The sequence below is a fragment of the Macrosteles quadrilineatus genome, unplaced genomic scaffold (assembly GCF_028750875.1).
Source record: "Macrosteles quadrilineatus isolate MER2022 unplaced genomic scaffold, UCM_ALF_1.0 Scaffold_6__1_contigs__length_79288215, whole genome shotgun sequence".
Lineage (NCBI taxonomy): Eukaryota > Metazoa > Arthropoda > Insecta > Hemiptera > Cicadellidae > Macrosteles > Macrosteles quadrilineatus.
The window spans coordinates 7,150,473-7,175,179 of record NW_026542599.1 but is presented as its reverse complement, the minus strand read 5'-3'; the positions used below and the strand labels follow the sequence as shown (position 1 = coordinate 7,175,179).

General features: G+C 36.4%; 1 protein-coding gene across 3 annotated transcripts in view; it reads left to right on the top strand.

The window, feature by feature from the left end:
• Positions 1-13,795, top strand: part of LOC128996365 (protein lingerer) — a 31,643-nt gene extending 17,848 nt beyond the window's left edge. For 2 of the 3 annotated variants that reach the window (XM_054421653.1, XM_054421651.1), the window contains 10 exons: positions 642-911; positions 1,231-1,411; positions 2,068-2,186; positions 2,548-2,674; positions 3,233-3,402; positions 5,765-6,040; positions 7,857-8,081; positions 8,638-8,811; positions 9,910-9,939; positions 13,098-13,795. In XM_054421653.1, the coding sequence (XP_054277628.1) occupies positions 642-911; positions 1,231-1,411; positions 2,068-2,186; positions 2,548-2,674; positions 3,233-3,402; positions 5,765-6,040; positions 7,857-8,081; positions 8,638-8,811; positions 9,910-9,939; positions 13,098-13,205 (1,680 nt within the window). In that variant the 3' untranslated portion in view covers positions 13,206-13,795. The remainder of the gene's footprint in view (positions 1-641; positions 912-1,230; positions 1,412-2,067; positions 2,187-2,547; positions 2,675-3,232; positions 3,403-5,764; positions 6,041-7,856; positions 8,082-8,637; positions 8,812-9,909; positions 9,940-13,097) is intronic. The other variant, XM_054421652.1, reaches the window with a different exon arrangement.
• The last annotated feature ends 10,912 nt before the right edge of the window (positions 13,796-24,707 follow it).

Here is a 24,707-nt window from a genome sequence, read left to right as displayed (position 1 = left end):
TCAGGGTGTCATAGAAGTGGCTGTAATTCAAGTTTTTGTTCTGAATGAAAGCCAATATTATTTTTTTAAATGAGAGTTCAGCTGGATTACCTGAGAAAATGAGCTCATAGGGACTATGTATATTTTGAAAACGGTCACAAAACTTAACATCAATATATTGTTCTAATATAAAACTTTCTTCAGAAAGTAGATTACAAATTTAATTGTTTTTAAAATCTTCAATTTGCAGTCTTCAATACCCATTCTCTACCTGCCAGCTCTGGTTCAAGTACATAGTTGATTGTTCATGCTTAACCTGTACACATTGTACTTGTGATGTTGTCAATTTACAGCTTCAAGTTTTTCCTGTACCCGTAAGCTTAGATATTATGTTAATGCTTGTGAAAATTAAACATTTTTGTCATCAATCAAAGCCAAACAACATACAAATCTTTGACTTGTTGCTAAAACAATTGAGTTATAATTAACCTATACTGAATATAAGGGTTTCCAATGTGGAATTGAAATTACGACTTTTGTAAAAATCATTACTAATTGCATTGAGCATTTACTAGCAAACTTATTTAATTTGAACCTCATCATCATTAGCTACTGGTCAAATTGAGTTCCGTTGTTTATCATAAGCAACATGTGTATTACAGCTGGGGTCAGGAGACTCGATGTTGCCGGACGTGGTTGTGACGCAAGCCAACTCGTATGCAGCCCAGAGCTCCAGCAGGCCAGCAGTGAGTAGTGTGCTGACAGAACTGACCAACAGCACAGCCAAGTCATCGGTAGACACTACGTTGTCGTACAACTCCACTGACAGCGCACTCTACCAGTCACAAGCCTATCAGAAACCTGCCACGGCCAACTACCCCGCGCCAACACCGGTGTCTACCTACAACAGCTCCAACTATTCCACGTCGCAGGTAAACCATGCAAATGCACACTGGCTCACTGGGCAAGATAGGTGGTTTAGACTGATGAAAATCCTAATCTCAGTTGAATCCATCTTTAACATATCTCAAAGGCCAATGTGCTTTTTGTAATCGCCTAACAAAAATCAAACTCTTTATACTACGACTTTTTTTCAGACATGCTGGTTTACTCAGCTTGCCCAATCATAGGATTAGGGGAAGTTTGTAGTATATTTAAGCTGTTATGTTTAGGCCGCAGCATACTTCTCATTGTTTAACAGATATCAAATAAGTCTCTCAAAGAGGGATTCTATTTGAGTGTGTATTACAGGTGACGTCAAGCAATACAGGGTACAGCTCACAGACTGGCTACACCAATAGTTACGGAGCCAGTGTGACACAGAGCACGGCGTCGTATCCTTCGTACACTAGCAACCAGACATCGTACGCTTACACCGGCTACCCCTCCACCAACAACTACCAGAGCAGTGGCCAGATGTATCAGGGCTCAGGTAGGTCATCACGATAGTTACCGAACATAGAACAGTGTTTCCCAACCTGTGGTAAAAAGAGACCACTTGTGTTCTTGGTTGGGAATAGCAATCGACAAATATAAGAATTTTTTTTAGAAAGGAATAGAGTTCAGCTAGTTTATCTGAGAAAATAGAGTCTGGGGGCTGATAGATCCACAATAAAAGAACACAAAATATTTGTCCTGGACTTCTTCCTACTGTCTGAAGAAGGACGAAATATTACTGTTATGCTTTAGTTTTTTTTTTTAAGGAAAAAGATAATCCTTAGATGTGTTGAGGCTGCTGATGCTTGAATGGTAAGAGGAAGAGAGTAGGTTAACCCTTTAATACACATTCACTTCTGCTGTTCTTGGTTGTAGCCAGACTGAAAGGGATTTTGGCCAGTACTTTTTGCTTCCACGCTGGACATATATATATTTATGAAACGGTTACGCACGTGACACAAATTCACTGGATTATTTCTAAATAAACTCTAAAATGATTTCAGGTTTTGTCAGGCTATTATAGTTCTGTGGATTTTAAAATATTTGTAATCAAGAGACTCTTTTTAACCAAGAATTAACAGTACCATTAGATAGCTGAGATGGAATCATTACATTTGTTCTGTTTGTGATGAGTGTTTATCACCATTCCAGGTTCGACGACGGGCTACCCAGCGTCTTACCAGAACAGCAGCTATCCCCCCACAGCAACCGCTCAGCAGAGCCATAAGATGAGCTCAGCACTAGGCTCTTCTCAGGCTAAAGACTCACAGGTGATTATATTGTTTCTTTATTTTAGATCCCACAGTTTTTGAAAACATTGTTTGTTTTGTAAGAATTTGTATTTACTTCGTACTACAGTTTAATGAAGCTAGGCCTCCATTCTTCCTGCTTTTGATTTTTTTTCTCAGGTTTTTCAGATGTTATTCTCCCCTGTATCCTTTTACACACTTTTTTACAATAGGGAAATGCCTTAAATATTGTCGGAAAGTAAATTGGCAGGGTCCAGTTCTTACTATGAGACGGTAATAGCTTATTCCCTTATGGGAAATTTGTCATAAGTGGTATCTATTCAAATATTATCAGTGTGTCTCGTCTTATCACTTTTGTAAGCCATGTTGTCGAATGTTTCAGTATGAGAGTGGTCAGGTGAACAGTAATAGTGTCCCAGCTGTGTCCACAGTCAGTTCAACACCTTCACTTGGACTGTCTGCGACCAGCCAATCTGCAGCTTCCACCAAAGTCACCGCACTCTCCACAGGTAACAACTCTCTACATTCATGACAAAGTTACATTTTGGTGAGATAAGTTTAAGTTATTTGAAAGGTTGTGGACTTTTCCTATTATGACTATGAAAAAGATAAACTGTTCTTATTTCTCGATCTGGGACATATTTGTTTTGTGGAATCAGATTTTTTTTTTATTGGTTAAGTAGCATTGCTATGGTGCTACATAAAATTGTTCCTCCAATGGTAGGCCTAAGTGCTGTGTTTTGTTGTCATTCTAAGTGATCAAAGTACCTAGTGGGCAATGTAAAATGTAGATCAAATGTTTTGCAAACTGTTTCACCAACTAATTCAAGAGAACAAATGCTTTCTTGGACGACAACTATAAAAAAAATACAATTTCATTTAATTAAACGCTTACATTCTTTTAAACTGAAGCCTTTAAAGCACACAGTAGTTTAAAGCACACAGTATCACATTCACGTTTGGAGTGCTTTTTTTCACCTTGTTCAGCTGTTAATTTGTTATCTCTAGTTCCTCCCCCTACCCACACAATAATAACACGATTAACATTTGCGATGTCCATTAATTAGCCAACAAGAGCGGGCTGGTGGCTGGTATTCCTCCGCAAGTGCCTCCAATGATCAACACCCACCAGTATATCATGGGCCAGGCCGCAGGTCTGCCGTACTTCCAGCAGCCAATGTACAGCTATGACGAGCTCATGCTGCAACAGAGGATAGCAGCCGCTGCCCCACCTATGGTGAGTTAAACACTGTCACACCTCCCTTCTAAATCAGAAAATCAGAAACGTTTTATTGTCCTTCAACATTTACAACAGATGCAATAGACTAAAGTCAAGAAAATTCAGCTATTACATAAACAGCCTATTTTTAGGCAAAACAAAACAAGCCTAAAAACAAGTCAAAATAGGCTATACTAATACATATGCTTACAAATAAAAAATAATGTGGAAATGTGAGGACATTAAAAGTTAACTTCGTCAACCTTAAAATATTCTTCTAAGTCATAAAAAGGATTTAAAAGTAACCAATCCTGAGCTCTTTTTTTAAATGACTTAAGGTCCAATTCTTTGGCATTGATGCTAAGCTTATTAAATAATCTTAATGAAATAACATGGTAACTATTTTTACATTTACGTGTGTTGTGTGAATGGATATTAAACCTATAAACATGGGAACTAGTATTTTTCTTAACCCTAAGTAAACACATAAATATGTACAGATTAATCACAGTCAATATTCTACTTCTTATGAACAATGGCTTGCAATGCTCTTCAATTGGAGCTTTGTTTATTATTCTAACTACCTTCTTTTGGAGTATTAACACTTCACTTATGTGACTACTGTTTCCCCAAAGAATCAAGCCGTAGCTAATTATGGATTGGAAAAATGCAAAGTAGGCTACCCTTATGTAGGTTTCAGGTACAACACCCATAAGATTTCTAAGCAAACAGATTACTCTGGACAATCTTGCACAAACCTAATCTATCTGAGGAGACCAGCTTAAACATTTATCAATTTTTATTCCTAAAACTGTAATTACATTTTCATTGTTTACATCTTGTGAATCTACTGGAATGTTTTTAAGACTACACAATAGATTAGATAAATATTTAGGCTATCCTCTTCTGTCTACACTAGTGAAGACATTTCTTTAGGAAGAATCTTTAACACTTACCCCAACAACTCAATCACTCACTCACTCCCATGGCCATTTATGCCCAAGGCGGGATTTGGCCGCACCAACAACTGCTTTCCATCTCTCTCGATCTTCTGCCTCTTCCACTTCTGCCCCCACTTCTCTGACGTCCTTGGAAACACTATCCCACCATCTCTTCTTGGGCCTTCCTAATGGTCGTTTCCCTTCTGGCTTTCCTATACTTGCTTCTTTTAGTAGTGAACCTCGTTCTCTCCGTAGTGCGTGTCCTGCCCACCTTATTCTCCTTGCTTTCACGTGTGCTACTACATCATAATCATTGTACATATTCCTTATCTCCCTATTATGCCTTTTTCTCCATTCTCCATTTTCTTGTATTGGTCCATATATCATTCTTAAAATTTTGTTTTCAAAAGCAATCATTTTGTTTTCTTCTTTTTTATTTAAAATCCAAGTTTCAGCTCCATATGTTAATACTGGTCGAATTATACTATGATATATTTTTATTTTCGTTTTATGTGAGAGAATCTTTGAAGTCAACAATTTCTTACAAGAATACATACATTTATTGTACCTACAACATACACACCCCATTAAAGAATAGTCTAGATTTGGCTTGTTCAAACTTAGTGTTTTCATAATTTTTCAAGTTCTTTTTAATTTGATTTGATCTTTGAACGAACTTTTCTAAAAAAGTCAAAGAAAAGGCTTTATGTTGATCAAAATATCTTGATTAATTAAGTTGCAATTAATTCCTGTGGCTTAATACCATCACAAGAATTAAATGTATAGTAACTGGCCCAATAAGTATAGCTTGAGAATTACGAATTTCATTAATACTTTAGTAGATTATTTTTATAATTAGGTACTCATATCGATATTTGTAGAATTTATGTTTCCATCTACTCAGTGGCCTAATCTAATTTACAAGTTAATTGCGCATTCGTCTTTTTAAATAAGTAGGTTTATAAACATTGTTAGTTCCTTTTTTGTATTTATTTTATGTTTGCTATGGATGAAGTTTATCATCCAAACGTTTCATTACAATGTCTAGAACAAATGAATATTCTAACTAACAATTGATTCTTCTTTGAACTCTACATAGTTTAACCAAGAACACCTAGAAAAAAATAAGTTACAATAACAAATTATTCCTGAGTCGGTGGCTCAGTTGGTAGCGTTACAGACTTCGGGCCCAAGGCAGTGATGTCGTGGGTTCGGATCCTGGTCACTGCCGCAAACATTTTATCAGTATAGTTCACCTTCGTACTGTACCGGCTCACCCCTTGCTTTATTGGATACGTTCCTCGCACAGATCTGTAGTCTATGTGGACGGGCAAATGCAAGGTTAAAACAGGCCGCCAATCCCAAAAATATATATATATATATATATTATTTGTTTATATGGTGTAAGAGATTGTTGACACTTCGTACCATTGTTACAGCCAACCGGCTACTTTGACATGAGTTTCCAGCAGCAAGGAGGAGCGGGCACGTCAGGTAGAGACGCAAGTCTCGGAAACGTCGCATACTCCATGTCTGATGGGAGGTTTGCACGTGCAGACAACGCGTCTCCTGTGCCGTCCACACTCAGTCAGAACGTGACGACGGGACATCAGCAGCCGATGATCAACCCCAGTCTACCTCCAGGCTATGCCTACATCTACGGTGGCTTCCCCGCCAACTACGCCCAGTTTACAACGCCCACTGCGCTGTACCCTGTTAGTTTGCCAATGTTTAGTTAAGATTATGTCGTACATAACCAATTTCCTCCCTCCGGTTAATATAGGTAAAAGTAAATAAAACATGATTAAAACTTGTTAATGGTAGCTGAGTATTAAAAACAATATACAACATTTCATCACAAAAAGGAATGAGAAATTAATGCTAAGATGGCCAAGTACAAATGTAAACAGGTTTACTGTTAAATTTTGATTTATTACATTTGATTAAATCATGGATAAAACATACTCCCTGTAAGTAGATTTCCCATCTTTATGGAAAAGCTGAAGCCAATTTTATTGTTAGTTCTGTCCGGTGTAGTGTAGATGTTGTGTTTTGTTTACAATTTGTTTCTATTATTTTAGGGTTATTTTCTCATTATTTGTGCCTCACTGTTTGGTTATATAGCTAGTGGACGAGTTATTGTTTATGTTATGATTGGATAGTTTTATTTGGTGAAACGAGGTTTTAAGTTACTGAAATAACAAGAAACGAATTGTAAACCAAACACGACATCTACAGTACACCGGACAGAACTAACAGTAACATTGGCTTCAGCTGTTCCATAAGTATGGGAAATCTAAGGGAGTATTTTTTATCTATGATTAAATGTAGGGGGAAATCGGCAAAATTATATACACAGAGAAGTTAGGTTCTGAGGAAAATAGTGTTTAGGACGATTGTGTGCTTTTAGCTCCAGTATGTTGTGCCAAAAATATACTTGTATATTTTACTTGTATATTATACTCTGAGCAAGGAAGAGGCCAAGTAGCCACTGTGTGGAAATTCCTATCCCACAGGATCTTCTTCCACGTAAGCGTTGTAGTATATGAGGGTGAGGAGGGCAGTGTGGGACACTAGACACTAGTAGGAATGGCAAAATTTTTCAATTTGTCGATATATCGGAAGCAATATATCAATGACCCATACAAAAAAAAAAAAAAAAAACACAATAAACACAAAGTAATCAAAAGCAGTCTGTCAAACTTGTTTCACTTCCAATAGACTAATTATCTGGTAGAGTGTTCAAGAACCAAATGGTAGAGTTTGGGAGAAGAATTCGCACGCAATCATTCATCAGGGGAGCAGGGCAGCCAACTGAAACGCTTGTTGATGAAAATAAAAGATAGATAATTTAAATAAAAAATAAAACCGCTTGAAAATAAGCGTATACTTGAACACATGAAAAAATTACAATTTTTGATATTTTATGAATCCAATATATCGGACCAAAAAGATTGATGTCTCCACTCTGATACTATTGGAATGAATTTTGTCGATATCAATACATCGGGCCCAGAATATCGATGTATAAAAAATAACGATGTATCGTTGCCATCCCTAGACACTAGTGCTGGTCACCACTAAAATTTACTATAGAATCTTTCCTTTCTACCTCACTTCTATTTGATGTAGTTGAGTTGATTAATTTGTTACTATAATCAGGGCCGGATTTAGCATTTTGGTGCCCCAAGGCCCAATAATTTTTCCGCCCCCCAAGTCTGGTTAAAATCACTTTCCAACAAACCTTTATTAAAAACTATACCAGGCTCATGTCAACTACATCCATTTTGAGCTAAAACTGGCAAAAACTTTAACACGGGAATGGAATGCCTAGTACCATCAATAGTCAAAGGTGTTATATATAACAGCTTCTGTCACTCAATATACGTACAACTATTCTTTCTGTTCAAATCCTAAACTGTGCATTTTTGTGCAAGAAACCTTTTTGTATAATGTTTTTAAAAACATTTCTAGCCAACCTAACAAACAACTGTTATTTATTTTAGATAAAAATTGTGATTTTGTTTAAAGATGGCACCAACGGCGGCAGCAGCCAACTCAACGTCAGGTCAGTACAAGGGGCCAGGTTACGGCTCAGCAGCCGGTTACGGGTCTGGCTACGAGGCAGGTGCGGACGGTTACAAGGTCGGGGCTGCCGGCGGCTACTCGGCTACGCCACAGACCAAGGCAGGCGGCACCCCCACCACCTCCGCCGACCTGTATACCAAAGGCCACGCTACGCTCAACAAGGTTAATGTGAGTACATGAAGGGGTCAAGTGAACTCTTTCTTATGGTTGTGCATGATTAAGTTGTTACAATTTTATACGGCAGTTTTGTTGTGACCAAATGAACACGCTGTAGAGCAGTGAGGGGAGATGGCGAAAGGAGTAAGATTATGTGTTAGAAAACGTTGAACGAGGGTCACGCAACAACTAAGTAATAAGCTCCTTGCCGTTTACTGGTGTCATTAGGAAATAGGTAGCATTCGCACCATTCATATTATAACCATTCTTATATTATGGTGGTATTGTCACCATTAGTAGCTCTATAGCGGACGTGCACTATTTGCTGTGTGTAAAGTAATTTTTTAAAATTATTGAATCTCTCACCGCATGCAAGATAAGGTCAATTGATATGTTTTTTACCACAAGAAACATATCCGATGCCGACATTCATCTCATGATGACTAAAGCATTATTTGACTTGCTCATAACAGTTCAGACGTTACAAAAATAATAGGATATTCTCTGTATTATATTTCCAAAGTAATAGGTGACACTTTAGTAATAGTATTATTGCTCTTGTTGACAGTCGTATGACAAGGCTGGTTTCCACTCGGGCACACCTCCCCCCTTCAACCTGACTGGTAGTCAGACGGGACTGGCCCCAAGTGGGACGTACGCGCCTCACCTGTTTATCCCTACGATGCCTCCTCACCAACAACACCATTCCGGAGCAACGCTCATGCATCAGCCCCTTCACCAGGTAAGTCTAGGGTGAAAACTGTGCGGTAACTTGTACGAAGGGTTGAGTTCAGCTAGCTTACCTGAGAAAATTGCTCAGGGGCTAACTGTATGTCTGTTGTATACTGAAGTCTCTCAAATAGACTTTCCCCCTTCATGGACCAGCTGTAGCCAAATTTCTTTAAAATAGAACATAGTTGAGCCAATTGCAGAGTGTTTTTCTGTCAAACTGAGATATTCCCTTACTTTTTTGTTACTTCGATAAAGTAAGTGATTCTTACAGTTAGGCTTCGTTTGAAAGTTGAGGTATTCAATATAAATCAGTATACAATTTACTACTGATCAATTTACTCCGTGAACTCCAAGTTGTTGAATTTTTTTCTCTTAACACTAATTTCTGAAATAAAATTAAAGGTTAGCGTCCTTTGTTCGTTTTCAGTCTACTTTGTTTGACTAGTGGATTACTAGTTTGTGTTGAGTGACTCATTGTCAAATCCAACATCAAATAATGAGTTTGTGTACAAAATCTTTAGTTAGCACACACACACTGACAAGACACGAACAATAAAACATTTCAAACTTGACATTTAAACACTAAGCCGGCCACTAATTTTCTCAGATAACCAACCTAAGTTCTATCCCTTTTCAAAGAAACATTCTTAAGCTAGTGCTAATCAGTGGCTCGCTATTATATAAAGCAGTTGTTGTCAATTACAGTTAGGTACTATCGTGTAAAAAAACAATTGCAATTTTTTATGATAAGAATATTTCCTCGATAAAATAGGTACCGTCTGAGTCACCATCTATAATATTTAATCCTTACTAGTGTTGAGTTATTTATTTTGAAATCTGAATGAAATCCGGTATTTTTTTTATTGTACTATTTTGAATTGTAGGCTTTGGCAAGTGAACTGTATTCTTATTTGTATTTTTAGATTAATTACAATTTATTAGGCAACCATTAGGCTTTCAATTCTTTTTATTGTACTGAACACTAGCCTTATACGATTAAAAATGACTGATAAAAACAAAAATAGATAAATTGCGTGGACACCCTGAGTAAATGATGATTCTAGTACAGTGTGTCTGGGTGATACTGTAGCTATTGTCTTGTTTGCAGATTGAGATGAGGAATCATGGGAGGAGAATGGTCAGTACAGCCCCGTAATGTTAAATGTTTGACAAACTCAACATTTCCACTAATTGTTGTCCGTGTCGAGATCTCTAAAATTTCCTAATAAATGTTTTCTACCGTTTCTGCTGTTTATTTTCCAACATCTCTCATTGTTGCCGACTGGCGTTTGAGATTAGTGGAAATGTATGTCTGCCATTTGTTTGCTTACCTTACCTGTCAACCTCCCATTTGTCTTAATGCTGACTGCTTTTTTATGCTTAATTTTCACTACCAGTAACAATTTTTGTTCTTCCCATGAATGTCAGTTACCATCTTGAATCAGAAGTAGTCAAAAAATCTCCGTATCAAGTATTTGAACCATGGCATGTCAAAAATCATCAAATCTAACAGACAATAGTTGTGTGGTTTTGTAAATATTCATCAAAAAGTTCATTGAAGAAAGTTACCTTCATTCTCATTATGATTGTTAAATGTCATTGTTTTGTTATTGGCTGCATCAGTGTTTCACTCTTAGAAAACCCTTTATCGTTTTACAAATAAACATATTCAGAATTTGAAATGTGAAACTACTGACATATTTTGTACTGTATTCAAAAGAACCATTTTATTTTCTTTTAGGGCCTAATAGGAATTTTAATAACATAGTCAATGTCAATACAATGAGTTTTTTTACTTGAATGCATTAATTTTTATAATTAAATCAAACATACCCTTGAAAACTCTGCTGTCTCGTTGTTCCTCGCATTTTGTAAACTAAAATCTGTAAATATCTAAAGATGGGTGTTTTACATTATGTTGGGTGTTTAACATGTGTATGTTCATAATATTCTGATATTAACAATCTGCACTTAACATGTATGTTTTTGGGTCAAATAGTATAGTCTTTATATTGATAGTTGTGAAGTTAGAGTTAAGTAAAAGAGAAGAAAACTATATTGGATTATTAGTCTGTAGGTTCAAGATTCCAGGGTGTCCACGAATACAGCTAACCAGTTATTTTAGTTACATGTACAGTAACTAGTTGACTTGTGTGTAAATAGCTAACATACGTTTTATAATCAATTTGTAGTTCAACTATGTATAAAAAATGTATACTGTGATTCTTAGAAAGCAATATATTATTTGTCTACTGAGCCATGGGTTCATCCATTGTTTGATTACCAATAGGAGATAATTAAATCTTGCAATGTAGTTGGTCATCGTGTAGTAATATAGTTCATTACAGGATACATATTTAGAATCATGATGGTATGAGTTACTTTTGGTAATGAAAGCTGTCTACAACTTATTTGTTTGTGTCTATGTCAGGGGTAATAAATAATCATAAATGCTTTTAGAGTAATTGGATAATCCCAAACTTTTTAAATTTAATGGATATGGCAGGGATCGACTAAAGTCAGAGACTAACCACAAGGCTACAACACACCCTGCTAGACGACGAAGACGTTTCCGTGACCGTGGCAGTCAATGTTGATGTCTACACGGCCGCAGATGCTTACGATTTTGCCACGATGCTGACGACGATGATGACGTTTCCGTTACCGTACTGCAGGAGTCAATGATGCCTATATGGCCACGGGAAATGTTTATAATTTTGCGGTGATTGTGTAAGACGTTGATCAAGTTCCTGTGACTGCGGACGACGACGATGGCGTTTCCGTGACCAATGATGATGTGTGGCCATGGAAGATTTTCATGATAAAAAATTTGCTAGTTACAATTTTTCATTGCTGCATTTTTTTCTTTACTTTAAAAACCCCCAATTAAATTAATAATAGTTTATAACATAAGACAGGGTTTGGTGTAGTGTAACCAAATTATTTAGAAAATTTTGTTGAACTATAAAAATTTCTTCGACACATCACTAATTGTTGAAAAATCTAGAATTAGTCTTGAATTTTAAAATGCAAATAAACTAGATACCATGGTACGACAGAGAAATACAACTGAATGAAAAAGGCAAACAAGTAATTCCTAATAACAAAATTTCCAAATATTCAAAAAGACTGGTTTGTAAATATTTTTGACTTTTCAAAAATATTATTTTGTAAAATCTTACTCTTAATAAATTGGTTGGGTGTTAAGGGATTTAGACTGAAATGACGCTAGATCTTTTAAAAGGAGAAAAAGTCAAAGTTGCCAAATTTCAAATGTTGAAAAAGATTTTCTTAATAGCTTGTAATGTAATCTCATAAAGGTTTTACAATGTCAATAGTTAAAGTTGACTAATTTAAAATTTGGATAAGCTTTGCTATGTTAACATACCCTCAATGTTGGAATTACCCATGTTATTTGTTACTCTCATTGGAGAACTTAATATGAACTATACAGTTTGGGGCAACAACAATAGGATGATGGAAAACTCAAGTTTTGTTATTTATATTATTAATGAAAATCTACTGACACTGTTGTTATTTTACGAGAGCTCTATCAAAATGAGGGTCTCTTACAAGCTCCCGTAGCGGCTATGTTCTTAACTTCATTGACTATTATTATGGTAAAATGAGACAAATGGTCCCAAGTGAGACGGGGTCCCAAACAATGAGAAAACCAATTTTCACTCCTGCTCAGTATGAGTAACGCTCTATCATCAGGTAGTGAACCTATATATAGGAAGTGAGTTGTTTTGGTTGCAAACTCAATTTTCAGAAAGCTCTTGTAACAAACAAAAGTGAATATTGAAAAGTGGTTTTATAACATAGCAAGGTCACATTTAGTTAGAAGTTATTGTTTTTTCTGTGCTATATGCAAAAGAAGAGGTGGTTACTTTATCCATAGAGAAGTAAGGAATAGACTCACTTCCATTAAGTAATACAATAATAATACACACCATTAAGTTAGTAATAAATGCCATTAAGGTGGTGTCTAGGGCAAAAACCAACACTGCCTTCCTCCCCTTCATGTACTACAACGCTCGTTGTGGAGGAAGACCCGTACTATAGGAATTTCCACACAGTGCTCACCTCTCGGGTTCTTCCCTGCTTGTCACAAGTACCTGTACTTCCAGCGCAACATACCAGAGCTGAAAGCGCAATTGTCATAATTGTGTTTCCTCTGTTTCTTACTTCTCTGTTCTTTGTCATACAGTTTTTTGCCAATATTTATAACAGTAAAATTATCTTAAAAACAGATATAAAAGAGTACAAATGTGAACGGAATGTTTGTTGTTTCAGGACGGAGCCACCAACTCAGGTCCTCGCACTCAGTCCACCTCTCAGCCCAACAAAGCTGGCAGCAAGCAGCAGAACTACAGCCCTTCCTTCTGGGCCACCAGCTCCTAAACCTTCTCTCCTTCTTTGTTGTTCTACGGGCTTTGCACTCTCAATGTCGCCTCTTGAATGTTTTTGTCAAGGCCCGTCACGGGCCGATCGGACTCATACGATGGAATATGTATTATATGTGTAGTTTAGATTTTTGTTTTTCGTAAATATTACCGATTCGGTCGTAATCGATCCAAATCGTATTATTTTTGCCGTATTTTCTAATGCATTTTTGTAGTCTGCATGAGAGATATCGAATATCGCTCTCCTTAATATTATCAAAAAGTATTCGGGTATCCGCGGAAATAGCCGAAGACCCGTGTAAATACAGTTTCACAAGCCCTTTTTTTTATTTTAGTCTCGCTTAACAGTCAATAAAAAAATAAGACTGATTTTAATTGATAGATAATTAATTGTGAAGTGTTGTGCGCTTGTGAAGTTGTGTTACAAGCGTCGCTGGGCCCACATCTCCATGTACAGCCTCAGAAATGTTTGTAGATAAGTAAGAATGTGGATAGTTTACGGTCGGTCAAGTTATATTGTGTATTTATATTTACTAATCATAACTCGACAGTGAAATTTCATTTAATACAAAAAAGATATTTGCTAAAGTCTCAGTGTTCCTTGTGTTGTTATTTACCCTACATCATGAATGGAATTGTTATAGTTTAACAAGTGCTGTTTCTGATTTTCCTCCTCTTTTGGTGCAAACTGTCCAATAAGTGGCTTAAAAACTAATTGGGATACTATATAAACCTGTAAATCTTTTGTACAAATAATTGTATTACTTTGTTAGTGGATTATGAAATCATTGTGTGTTATAATTTCCTTGAATTGTAAGTCAAAGATAAAATTATTTCTGTATATTCAGCTACCATATTCATAAACCCTACTTTTATAACTTATCAATATATATAATTTTTGTAAGTATTATGGAAAGAACACTTTTTGTCCAATCATGATCCACATAATATAGAAAAGCCAGTCCATAGGCAATATGTTTATTTTTGAAATTGTTGGAAGAATAATGGGGATTTTAACTTATGTGTCCAGTTTGCTGTTTTTTGTATTAAAATTTTGTTTGGTTTGTTTGAAGTTTAATTTTATTGATTTCTGAAGGTGAGTATCAAGAAATTATTCAGATGCATGATCAACTGAAGGTGGAATTATTTTAAGGTTATAAGTTTTAAACTGAAGATTCAAGCTACTGGCTATTTAAGTAATCAACCACATGATTTAGAGTATGTATGCAATATGTAAGGACATCCAATTATATACATCTAAAACATGCGAAAGTCTCACTGACTAAAACGTCACTAATTCTTCAACTTCCGGACTGAAATTTCATATGATTTTACCAATGGGTATTTATTTAAATAACATTAGTTAAACTAGTAGAGTACATGTTTCCTGCAGATAAGGTATCTTTTCAGTGACATGTTAATAGTTCAATATGAAACAAATTTCCCAAATTAAAAAAAAATATGTTCGTTAACAAGCAAATACAACAGTTAACTTATTTTCCTTACAAATGAGTGCAAAATTTACATTTTTTTCCTTAGCCATTAAGCACATAACAACAATTTGACATAGACATAGGTACTAATTTATTAAGCTCTTCAAAATGGTTCTGAAAAAAATTGCAAATTTCAATGTTTTTAGGGCCAAAAATGGTAAAATCACATTTGAACCCCGTAAACCCCTGTACCCATCATGCTGTTGATCATGCGAGTTTTAACGAGTTTGTTCAAATAAATGTAGGATTACACGTTAGTACAAAACTTTATCAAAATCGGATCATTTTTGCTCAAGTTATTGCGTTAATGGGCAACGAAATATGTCCCGGGTCCAGGTCTTGCCATACCACCTATGTTAATACTGTAGCCTATTCCCTATATGAAATTCGCTAAAAAGCAATGGACTCAGAATTAACCCCTCATTGAGACTCCTTAAGTGACATTAATGTACAGTCCTACCTTACAGACTACCTCTTTCATCTACCGCTTGTTCAAGTCCCTTCTGATATGATATGAAAAATAGCCAACTCCTTACCATGTAAACAATAAGATTTTAATTTGCTTAACAAGATGCGGGGCAACCATTTAACTGTTCCACAAGGGGGATTGGAGGTAAAAAGGAACAACCTCCAGTAAAAAGGGGTATTGAGATGTCCTCCCCCAGAAAATCTTTATGTACAAAATGGTTTATTTAACAAATTTGTGGAAGTAATTTTGCTTTAAATGTATTGTGAGTTTGTTATTTGCGTAGTATTTAGATTTGGTTAACGTATATAGGGTCTCATTTTTTTATTTGAAAAATCAACAAATAAAACAGACAACGTCCAACATAGAGGGGCCGACACGGTCTAAAACGTTCAGGTCACAAGGTATCCTGTTCCAAAGTCTCAAGAAGATTATCCACCAAACTTTCAACCTTATGTGGATTTGTCTTAACGAAAACCGAATTGAGAATAACTAAAAAGGTTAGCACAAACAATATGAATTCAAGGGGGTGTGAGTGTGGAATGTAGTTACTGTGTATACTAGATGCTGATTTGGTACCGACTAAGAGGATCAGCTGTTTATTTAGCCAAGACCGTATGATAAATACAGTTTCGAATCATCCACAGAGAAAAAAACTCCTGACTTGAACCGGCGACCGGTTATCACTATGCTGTAACTCAGCTTCCCATCTACATGCGATACATAAACCTAATCATCCTGAACTGTGTCATCAATTATTATCAATTATTTAAGATGGGGACGCCACTATGTGCGTATTTTAACCCCAAAATGCGAGTGTAGGATGAGTGGCGCGATCTTGTAGTCTTGTTAGTGACTAAGGCCGACATGTTCCTTAGGACACAGCTGTTAATTAATAGCCCATACAGCTAATGGCAATTAAGGGACCTATAGTTTATAGTGGAATCCTAACCACATTTTTTCCTTGTAATTTACGAATTGGTCTAATTATCAGGATAGTACTGCGGATAGTCGTAGTACTCACTAATGCGGACGTTAATCCACACCAGGGAGCATCGCATCCACAGAGAATCAGAATGGCCTAAATTTCATTCTAAGGTTAGCCATCAACGTCATCCTTTTTACACCGAGTACAATACTGCGAAGATGACATTCTCGTCCCGCCAGCCATTACTCTGTGTCCGCCCTATCAAAGGAGGAAACATCCGGAGGCCGACCGGAAGGTCAAGCAGGAACCTTGGACCGGAACTCGACATTGAAGATGGTCGGCGATTGGTTGATCTAACCGGGCCGAGGTTGCCGATGTCTTGCACTCACCTTACATAACCTTACAATCCGTACAACAAAAACACAACATGGAAAACTCCTTAAACCCGCGCGAGGCCTTTGATAAGAAGACTAAACTGTCCGAGAGAAGTTGTGGGTCTAACTGTTTGAGTAAAATATATCAGATTTAATTACCTTTGGCTTTAGAAGAAGAAGCAAATAATTTCAAATTGAAACTCTTAAATTTGAATGCAAAAATCCAGTGGCGGTTCTAGCACCTTGTGAAGGGCAGGGGGCTACCGGGGTGTGTGGACAAAAGGAGGAAGTCGGGGGTTAAAGCTTTAAAACTGTTTTATGGCTTTCTAAACTATTTTTAACTTCTAGAACCTTAACGATTATATATGTTAAACCTTTATTTAGAAACCAATATAATATTTTTATATCACATTGGTCATAATTTCTCGGTTATAATTTCTACCGTAAAATTCAACAGTTGAATTGTAAGGTAGAAATATAGCCTGTAATTGGTAAAATACACTCAACCTTTAAAAACCAATAGGGATATTAATTATTGAAGAAGAAACAGCGCAGTCGTTGGCGGCTCCTTGGAATTTCATATAGGCAATTTGGATGACTCCATGTATGGCGGGTATAGTTTTGTTTTAAACGGGCGCTTTCACCTCATCGACCACTGACAAAATATTTCACTCACTTTGCAAGGTTACAATTGTCTAGGTTAGTAGCGCAACCCATGTCACATATAGTGAAAATAATGGAGATCTGATCTAGGCGTTGCTCCAAAATACACTTTTCGGGACAGTGCCTAGATGTGTATATATTTATTCTGAGCAGTGACTTAGCCACGCAATATTTTCGGAACAGTGCTTTTCGGAGTAATGCAACGCACCGATGTGGCAAGGGAAGTAAATCCACCGTAGATTGGTGCTCATCAGCTGATTCTTATCTTACGTTCAACGACGCACAAGTGACGTGTACAACGCCGTATTTCAATGTACTCCGATGACGTCATCTAATCGCGCGCGGGTTCGCTTACCGTAAGCTATTCTTAAGTATTACCACAGATGTGGCTATATTTTATCAGTTTGCATTGTGAAATTGCTGTCTCGAAGATGGGTCCAGACTTTTCATATCCTGTTATGAAGGACGCCGAGTCGGGAGAATCGGTTTGTAAAAGAAAAATTTCGATCCCAAACCAGTTGCTACTTACCAGCTTTTAATCCTGCACATAAGGATGTGCATTCCTCTTCAGGGATGTTTAGGAGTTACAAGCATTCTGAATCAATGGTTTGTACAAATGTTTGAACATTATAATTTTCCTACAGTTACCAGACATAGTGTGCTTTCTTGTACCGATTATAGCACGAAAAGTTGCCAATTGCTGCATTTAGTAACTTTGACTTTACATCGTGCAAGACTTCTCGTCCTATTGTAAAATCTTAAACCTTTTTCATATGTTTTTCGATGGTTACGTTTATGGAGTACGCTGTTGTTGGATATTGTAGGCTATAGTTTTCTACATGAGAACAAACAATATAGTCTTCGAAGTTGGTTGAATAATCAGAAACAAGTAGGGAAATAACAAAACTATCGTAAAGGTATGGACACAGGCTCTAATACAAGTGTCCATTTTATTAGTATTAAGGCCGATTCAGGCCTTCAGCTAAGTGAAGAAACAGTAAGAGACATGAATGACATAGAGGACCTGTTTACGTTATTATAACATGTAAATCCCATGTCTACAGAACCGAACAAAACGATTATTAAAATTGTCATAATTTGTTTGTTCCATAACGATGATCAATCTGTTAAGGAGTATGCTAAATTTATGGACCAGCTGTCCTTGATAAGAGGCTTTTAATAAATGGTCCTGCAAAGAAACAGCTGATCGAAGTAGCAAACCTACACGAATAATCTGACTCCATTAATTTTACCCCTGCATTCATTTAGGTTAAAATACAAACTCGTATAGGTGTGCGTAGCTTGTTGATAGTATTGCATAGATTACACGTACCACAGCCTCCTCCATTACAAGGCCGCGGCGTTGGTGTGTGGCAACGTCGCACCGGCCGGCTTATTGCCATGGTAACAGTACACTGTAAACATAAACATTGCCAGACGCAACAGCTGATTCGGTGGAGTTGCCAATTTGGTCTCGACACGGAATTGTATTAGTGGAGGCCCTTAATAGATTTCTCATACTTAATCAAACTAATACAACTTTACGATGTATGCCGACATTTGGTTAATGAAGAGGTGGTTATTATCTTGTTTACTCACTTACAGTTAAAATTCATATTTAAAACAACTATTGTAACCTAGTAAAACTATTTATAGACCATTGCTCCTACATGTACCAGAGGCTAAAGCACAATTCACAAAATCCACCCTAAAATAAGAGAAAAGCACATAGGCAACACTAAGTGCTCAAACGTCACAAAAATGAAATACACATAAGGATCACTTCAGACTTTACAATAGGACAGGTTGAGACTATTCAAAGTCAATTATATTTACTTATAAACTTATCACGTACAGTAGTGTCAACCGAAAAGTAACGCGTACTCTCTAAAGCCTACCCTAAACTTAAGAAGACAATCACTCGACATCTTCACTTCTCAAGAGTAACCAGGCATGACAAAAATCCAAAACAAACTTCAACATTTGCCACGAGTCCACTTGCACTATAAAAAATCAATGCTACCTTTTCGACAGACAAAGTGCCACACCCACAGATCCTGAGTCCAGATCCTTAGCTGAGGTCACCACAGTGAGTGGGCACCGAGGTTGTCCCGAGGTTGTCCATAGTTCCTGACCTTCGAGTCCTCACTTCCTCTACTTCCGCATCTGCCACGCTCCAGCGGACCTCCAGTATGGCCACGGTTACATGGTTACAGACAGCTACGGTTACGTAACCTGGGTAACCAACTGTGAAGGCACGGAGATAAACACGGTTGTTAATGTACACTTTGTTTAGCACTATTAAATTGAGAGCATTTTCCATAACGATTATTTTATTTTGTAATTCTACACATACTAGGATGCTAGGTTCTATTCCAAATAGTTGACAATTTACTTCAGACTTGCCTAAAGGGTCGCTGTACTGTCATAAAGCTATTTTTATTGGGGGTTGGCGTGATTTGAACCCGGTGCCTCGGGAATCGAAGCGTCGTGCTTGATCACTTGACCAGCTCACTTCCCTCGATCACGATTAGTAAAAGCAAAGTGCTATCGACGTTTGTGGATCTGGAATTTGATTCTGTTATCAGATGAGGAATTGCCAAAAACATAACAAGATTACATTTCTACAAAGCTGTAAAATCACAAAAAAGAAAACAACAAGAGAACTAAAACTGTAGTAGTAAAAACGAGAAAAATCCTTAAAAAAATTATCAGTGTATAATTAAGGGTTGAAGAACATAATGGCTGATATCATCACATAAATAACGTAGATTTGCCACCAATCAAACCCAAACCATAATTTACCATAGTTTCAAACTAAGTACTGTATATAGGCCTACACATTAGGCGGGAACTTTAAATACCTATCAAAGATTCACCAATTGGTTAAATTATGTGATTTGAGATGAAACATGTTTGCTTGCTCAACAATCTTTCGATGATGTCATCTCGCCATCGACCTCAGTGACTCGACCTTGCTGTTGGTTGGAGACTGGACTCAACTGGAGCGAGAGCGAGAATACACTGAAGTGTTGTGATTGGTTGATTGTGCGGAATAAAATCCCTAATGATAAATGATCACGCTTATGTCCAGATTTGTTTCCAAGATTCTCTTATAATATCTCATTGTATTTACATAACTCAACTCATTACGGATTCAATCTAACTGGAATTTGTGTTTGAAGTCAACAGGAGTAGTAAAATCTGTCTCACCTATTGCAAATTAATTATTTACTGTGCGGAATTAACTCACTTATCTCTAAATAGTGGCTTGAATACCATTAATTCACTATGAGTTTTTATTTAATGCTTTTATTAGGGTGACAAATTTTGTAAAATCCTATTTTGCTTTCCAACAAATTTAACATTTCTCTATGGTACTCCGTTCTTAAGGACCACAGAACTGAGTTTTTTCAATAGACGCAGGTAGCGACAATGACTGAGACTATTAATCAGCAATAAGCCATCGCAAGTTGTCATAGCACAGAATATTAATATTATGTTATTAAAGAGATTTAAAAAAAGCCGATTAGTAAAAAATAATCTTTTCCTACGTTTCGGGAATATCGTCCCATCGTCCCGTCCACAGGTGGATTCAATAAAAAAACCACACAGAGCAGTAGTGGTAGTCAAACAAAAATCCTAGGACCGATTTGTTACTGTTTTGTGTTTTTGTTTTTATTTTTTGTTTGGCCTCTAATATATAGTCAATGCCTCTATACAGTTCTGTGTGTGGTATTTAAAAGTGTGCTTTTCCTGCTTTGACTGGGCTTATGTATTAAGAGTCTTCCGTAGTGGAAGCCATGTTGGATTTCTTCCCCATAAGAACAATGTTAAACATTACATCATTTGTGGACACGTAACGGTGTTATTTGTTAAGATATAGCTTTGAAATTTATAATTTGTATTTTTAACATAATAGACTCGTGACTGAGGTTTTTGAATTTCGAAAATCCATTTTCATTTCCTTTCAATAATTAGCGTAATTTTAAGCTAATTAATAATCAATTATTCATTATAAAAATTAAAAATTGTGAAATAAAAAACGTCAATCTCTAGAGGACCGCAATTCCTTAAATTTAACTCCTTATCCATAATTATATGACAATTTGCTGATGAGATATTTGGACCCAAAGTTAACATTGTTCTTATGGGGAAGAAATCCAACATGGCTTCCACTATGGAAGACTCTTATTCACGTTGCGTTTAGGTATGTACATTTCCACTTGCGGATGGAATCATATTCTATATTACAAAACATAGTGAAAACCTAACTGTCATAAGCCACTACCAACAATTTACTTTAAACAAAGAAGTAATGTTCTTTCTTTATTCTAGCCCAGGGGGAGTTCCAGTCAGGTGTACAAGGGGACATGTGTATTATGGGGGGAGGGGTCACATTTTTTTGAAGTCTGGTATATATATGTGCTCAGTGGAAACAACCACACCACATGTGCGCCGTCAAGGTTGCGACCCTGGCCTACTTGGACACCGGAACTTCCGCTCATTCCCCCTCCTGTTCCCCGTTCCTCTGTTCCTTTATTCCCGCCACGCCGCGCCGTTTGTTCCCTCACCTATGACCATCCTACACCGTCTCGCGGCTTGGGTTTCGCGACCTACTGTTTGCTGGGTAAATAGAGTGGAAATAGGGTGTAAAGTTTATTTTGACGTAAGTTTTTAATCGTTAAAGCGATTTATGTCTCAAAGCAATTAACAGTTAAATGTTATAGTTGTTGACAGTAAATTACTGGCAAATCGAAAATGGTCATTCGAGTCGGATTGCTAAAATGTTTCGCACTTCTGAAAATTTCGTTTTCTCAACGTTGGTTATTGCTAAAATCACGTCCGGTGCTCAGAGACGGTGTTTAATTACATCTATGATTCATTAAGGCCAAAGAGGGCACATTTAATGGTTCAAATAGATAGTTTCACAAAATAATTACTGCTCTGTAGTTTGACAATTAGGAAAATTAATGCACGGTATGAATAAACCCAACGATAACGAGCTTTTTCGTAATTTCGTAACTGAGTAGCTGACGGGTTAAAAAGTGTATGCGTGGTAAATCACGGAATATCGGTTCTGTTATTGTTCGAATCCAAAATAACCGGCCTTCTCTGACTGAAATATACTTGATGCCACGAATACTAGAATAAAATCTGGTATGGATCATAAACATAAACAAATGACGCTTTTGTCCGAAAATAAAGATTATTGTTAATGCTATTAGTATAGGATTCGGGCCAACAACGTCATTTGTGTATGTTTGTGATCCACACCGGGTTTTATTCTAGTATTCGTGGGATAAAGTATATTTCAATCAGAGAAGCCGGTTATTTTGGATTCGAACAAAGACAGAACCGATATTCCGTGATTTACCAGACATAAACTTTTTTAAACCGGTTCTTTTACAGTATTCGTACTTAATCCATTTCGGCCTAAATGTTGTATGTACAAAAAATGTATAGCAATTATAGGCACCAACGTTATTTTTAAATACCTTTGCTGAGTGATAATTTTTGTCGATTTTAAAGTGATAACACTCAGATAATTCAAAATCACTTTTAAACAGTAGAGTAATGAGATTTGTGTTGTTTTGTTTGGCTTAAATACACATTTTAATTGTTATAGACGTTTTGATACAGCTGAATTATTTAGTTAGTTTGTGGCTTTTGTGAGGTTAATAACAAAAAATGATTTCTACTTAAGAAACAGCTTCTGAAAAGATTCTATTTCAAACATATTATTATGTACTAAAAAATCGGTCCGTTTCGTCCCTAGCCACATTCCCTTGCCTCTAGGGCTAATAAACACAAACATCACTTAGAAATTCCACTGCTACTCTGATACTCAAAGGCAACCCAAAATGAATACTTCCAGAAAATTGCAAAGCAATAATGTTAATGTCAATTGAAACAACAATTCTTCCATGCCTACACTTTTGTATAGATTGGAGAAAATAAAAAGTTTAACTATCATCATTATCATTATCATTTTAGATAGGGACGCCACCTATATGCGTTTTAGAACAAAATATGAGTAAAGGATTAGTGTAGAATTTAAGGTAGTATATTTTATTCATGGTAAAAATAGAGTGCGATGCACTGTGTAGATTTGTTACTGACTAAGATCAGCTGTAGCCCGACTGACTAAGTCAGAACGAAGCCCAATGATAAAAAAAAGAAAAAGAAAAAAACAGCTGGCTCTAGTTTAGACTCATCGAAAAGCTACACTAATTTCTTGGATCGAATCGGCGACCTTTTGATTACAAGCTATTCAACGTTAAAAAGGTTTAACACCTGCTTTCGATCCAATGGATTTTAATAAATGTTCCTAACAAAAATCTGATTACTTAACAAGGATACAATACTTGGACACACAAGGTTTGTGTATTGGGAATTTCAAGGGAGAAGAACAGTTGGAATAAAGATGATGATATTAATATAGTATGCGTTCAGCAAACCACCTTCATATGTAGCCCTGTGGATCGGTGTACTATGGTGGAATAAAACAAGAGTTAGCTTGAAACTAAATCGCACCTCAACTAAAACCAGATGTGACAAGTTAGATAAAGGCATAATGAAATAATCAGGAGTTGAGTTGCAACTAAAATCGCACCGTAACAACAACGTTAGATAAAGCTAGTCAGATAACCATGGCTCATAACCAAACAGTTACGAACGCACTAACTTAGTTAGAACTTTCTAGACAGGGGTAGCGCTGTAACATCATGGGTGTAGAAACTAGGTTGGGGGGTGGTGTGGTGTGGTTACCGAACTGTACTTACTAGGCTTCCTTTGGTAACGTAGAGGTTATCTAGACGCTGTTGCAATCTGACGAAAGAAATTGGGATTTTATTTTATTAATATCTAGGTATTGAAGTTTTCTTGGAAAACGAGTGGTTGGTGTTGTTTTAAATCTGAACGTCGCTGGTTAGTGGTTTTAATAATTCGGACTTCGGAGTTGTTTCTGTACTCAGATAGCATTGTTTTATGATGCTCTCTATTAAAAGGTCGAGTTTTACTGTAGCAATAGGTTTGGGCCGTTCCTCTAAAAATCTAATAACACGAAAAATATAAATTGGGGGGCCCAAACGGATATTTCAACCCAAAACTCAAACTCTAAAACGTTAACGAAAACCATATTTACTCCATACACTAATTATAGTGAGGACGTAAAAAATTAAACAATTAGGCTACCCATTCCATTTCCATATTAAAGTCGTAATTAGTTTTAGAGTAAAAACAAAATTATTTTGTCACTGAAAAGGAATTATTGTACATAAACCATCATTAAAACTGAAAGGTTAACTTAAAGTGAACTATTTAAGTATAAGAAATGAAAAAAAGTACTTGGGAAGTATAGTCTACACACTCGTTGATCATTAAAGTGTTCTAAAATGAAAGAATCTAAACTAATACTATATAGTAGTCGGTTTGTATGGTTTTTATGTGAGCAACCACAATTCTTGTGTTTACATCTTGTTACTACTTTCATAACCCTTATTGCAAACAATAGAGCCAATGCTAAATAAATGTTGTAAGTTTAACTTTTTAAGAAAAATAAAATTTACAATGT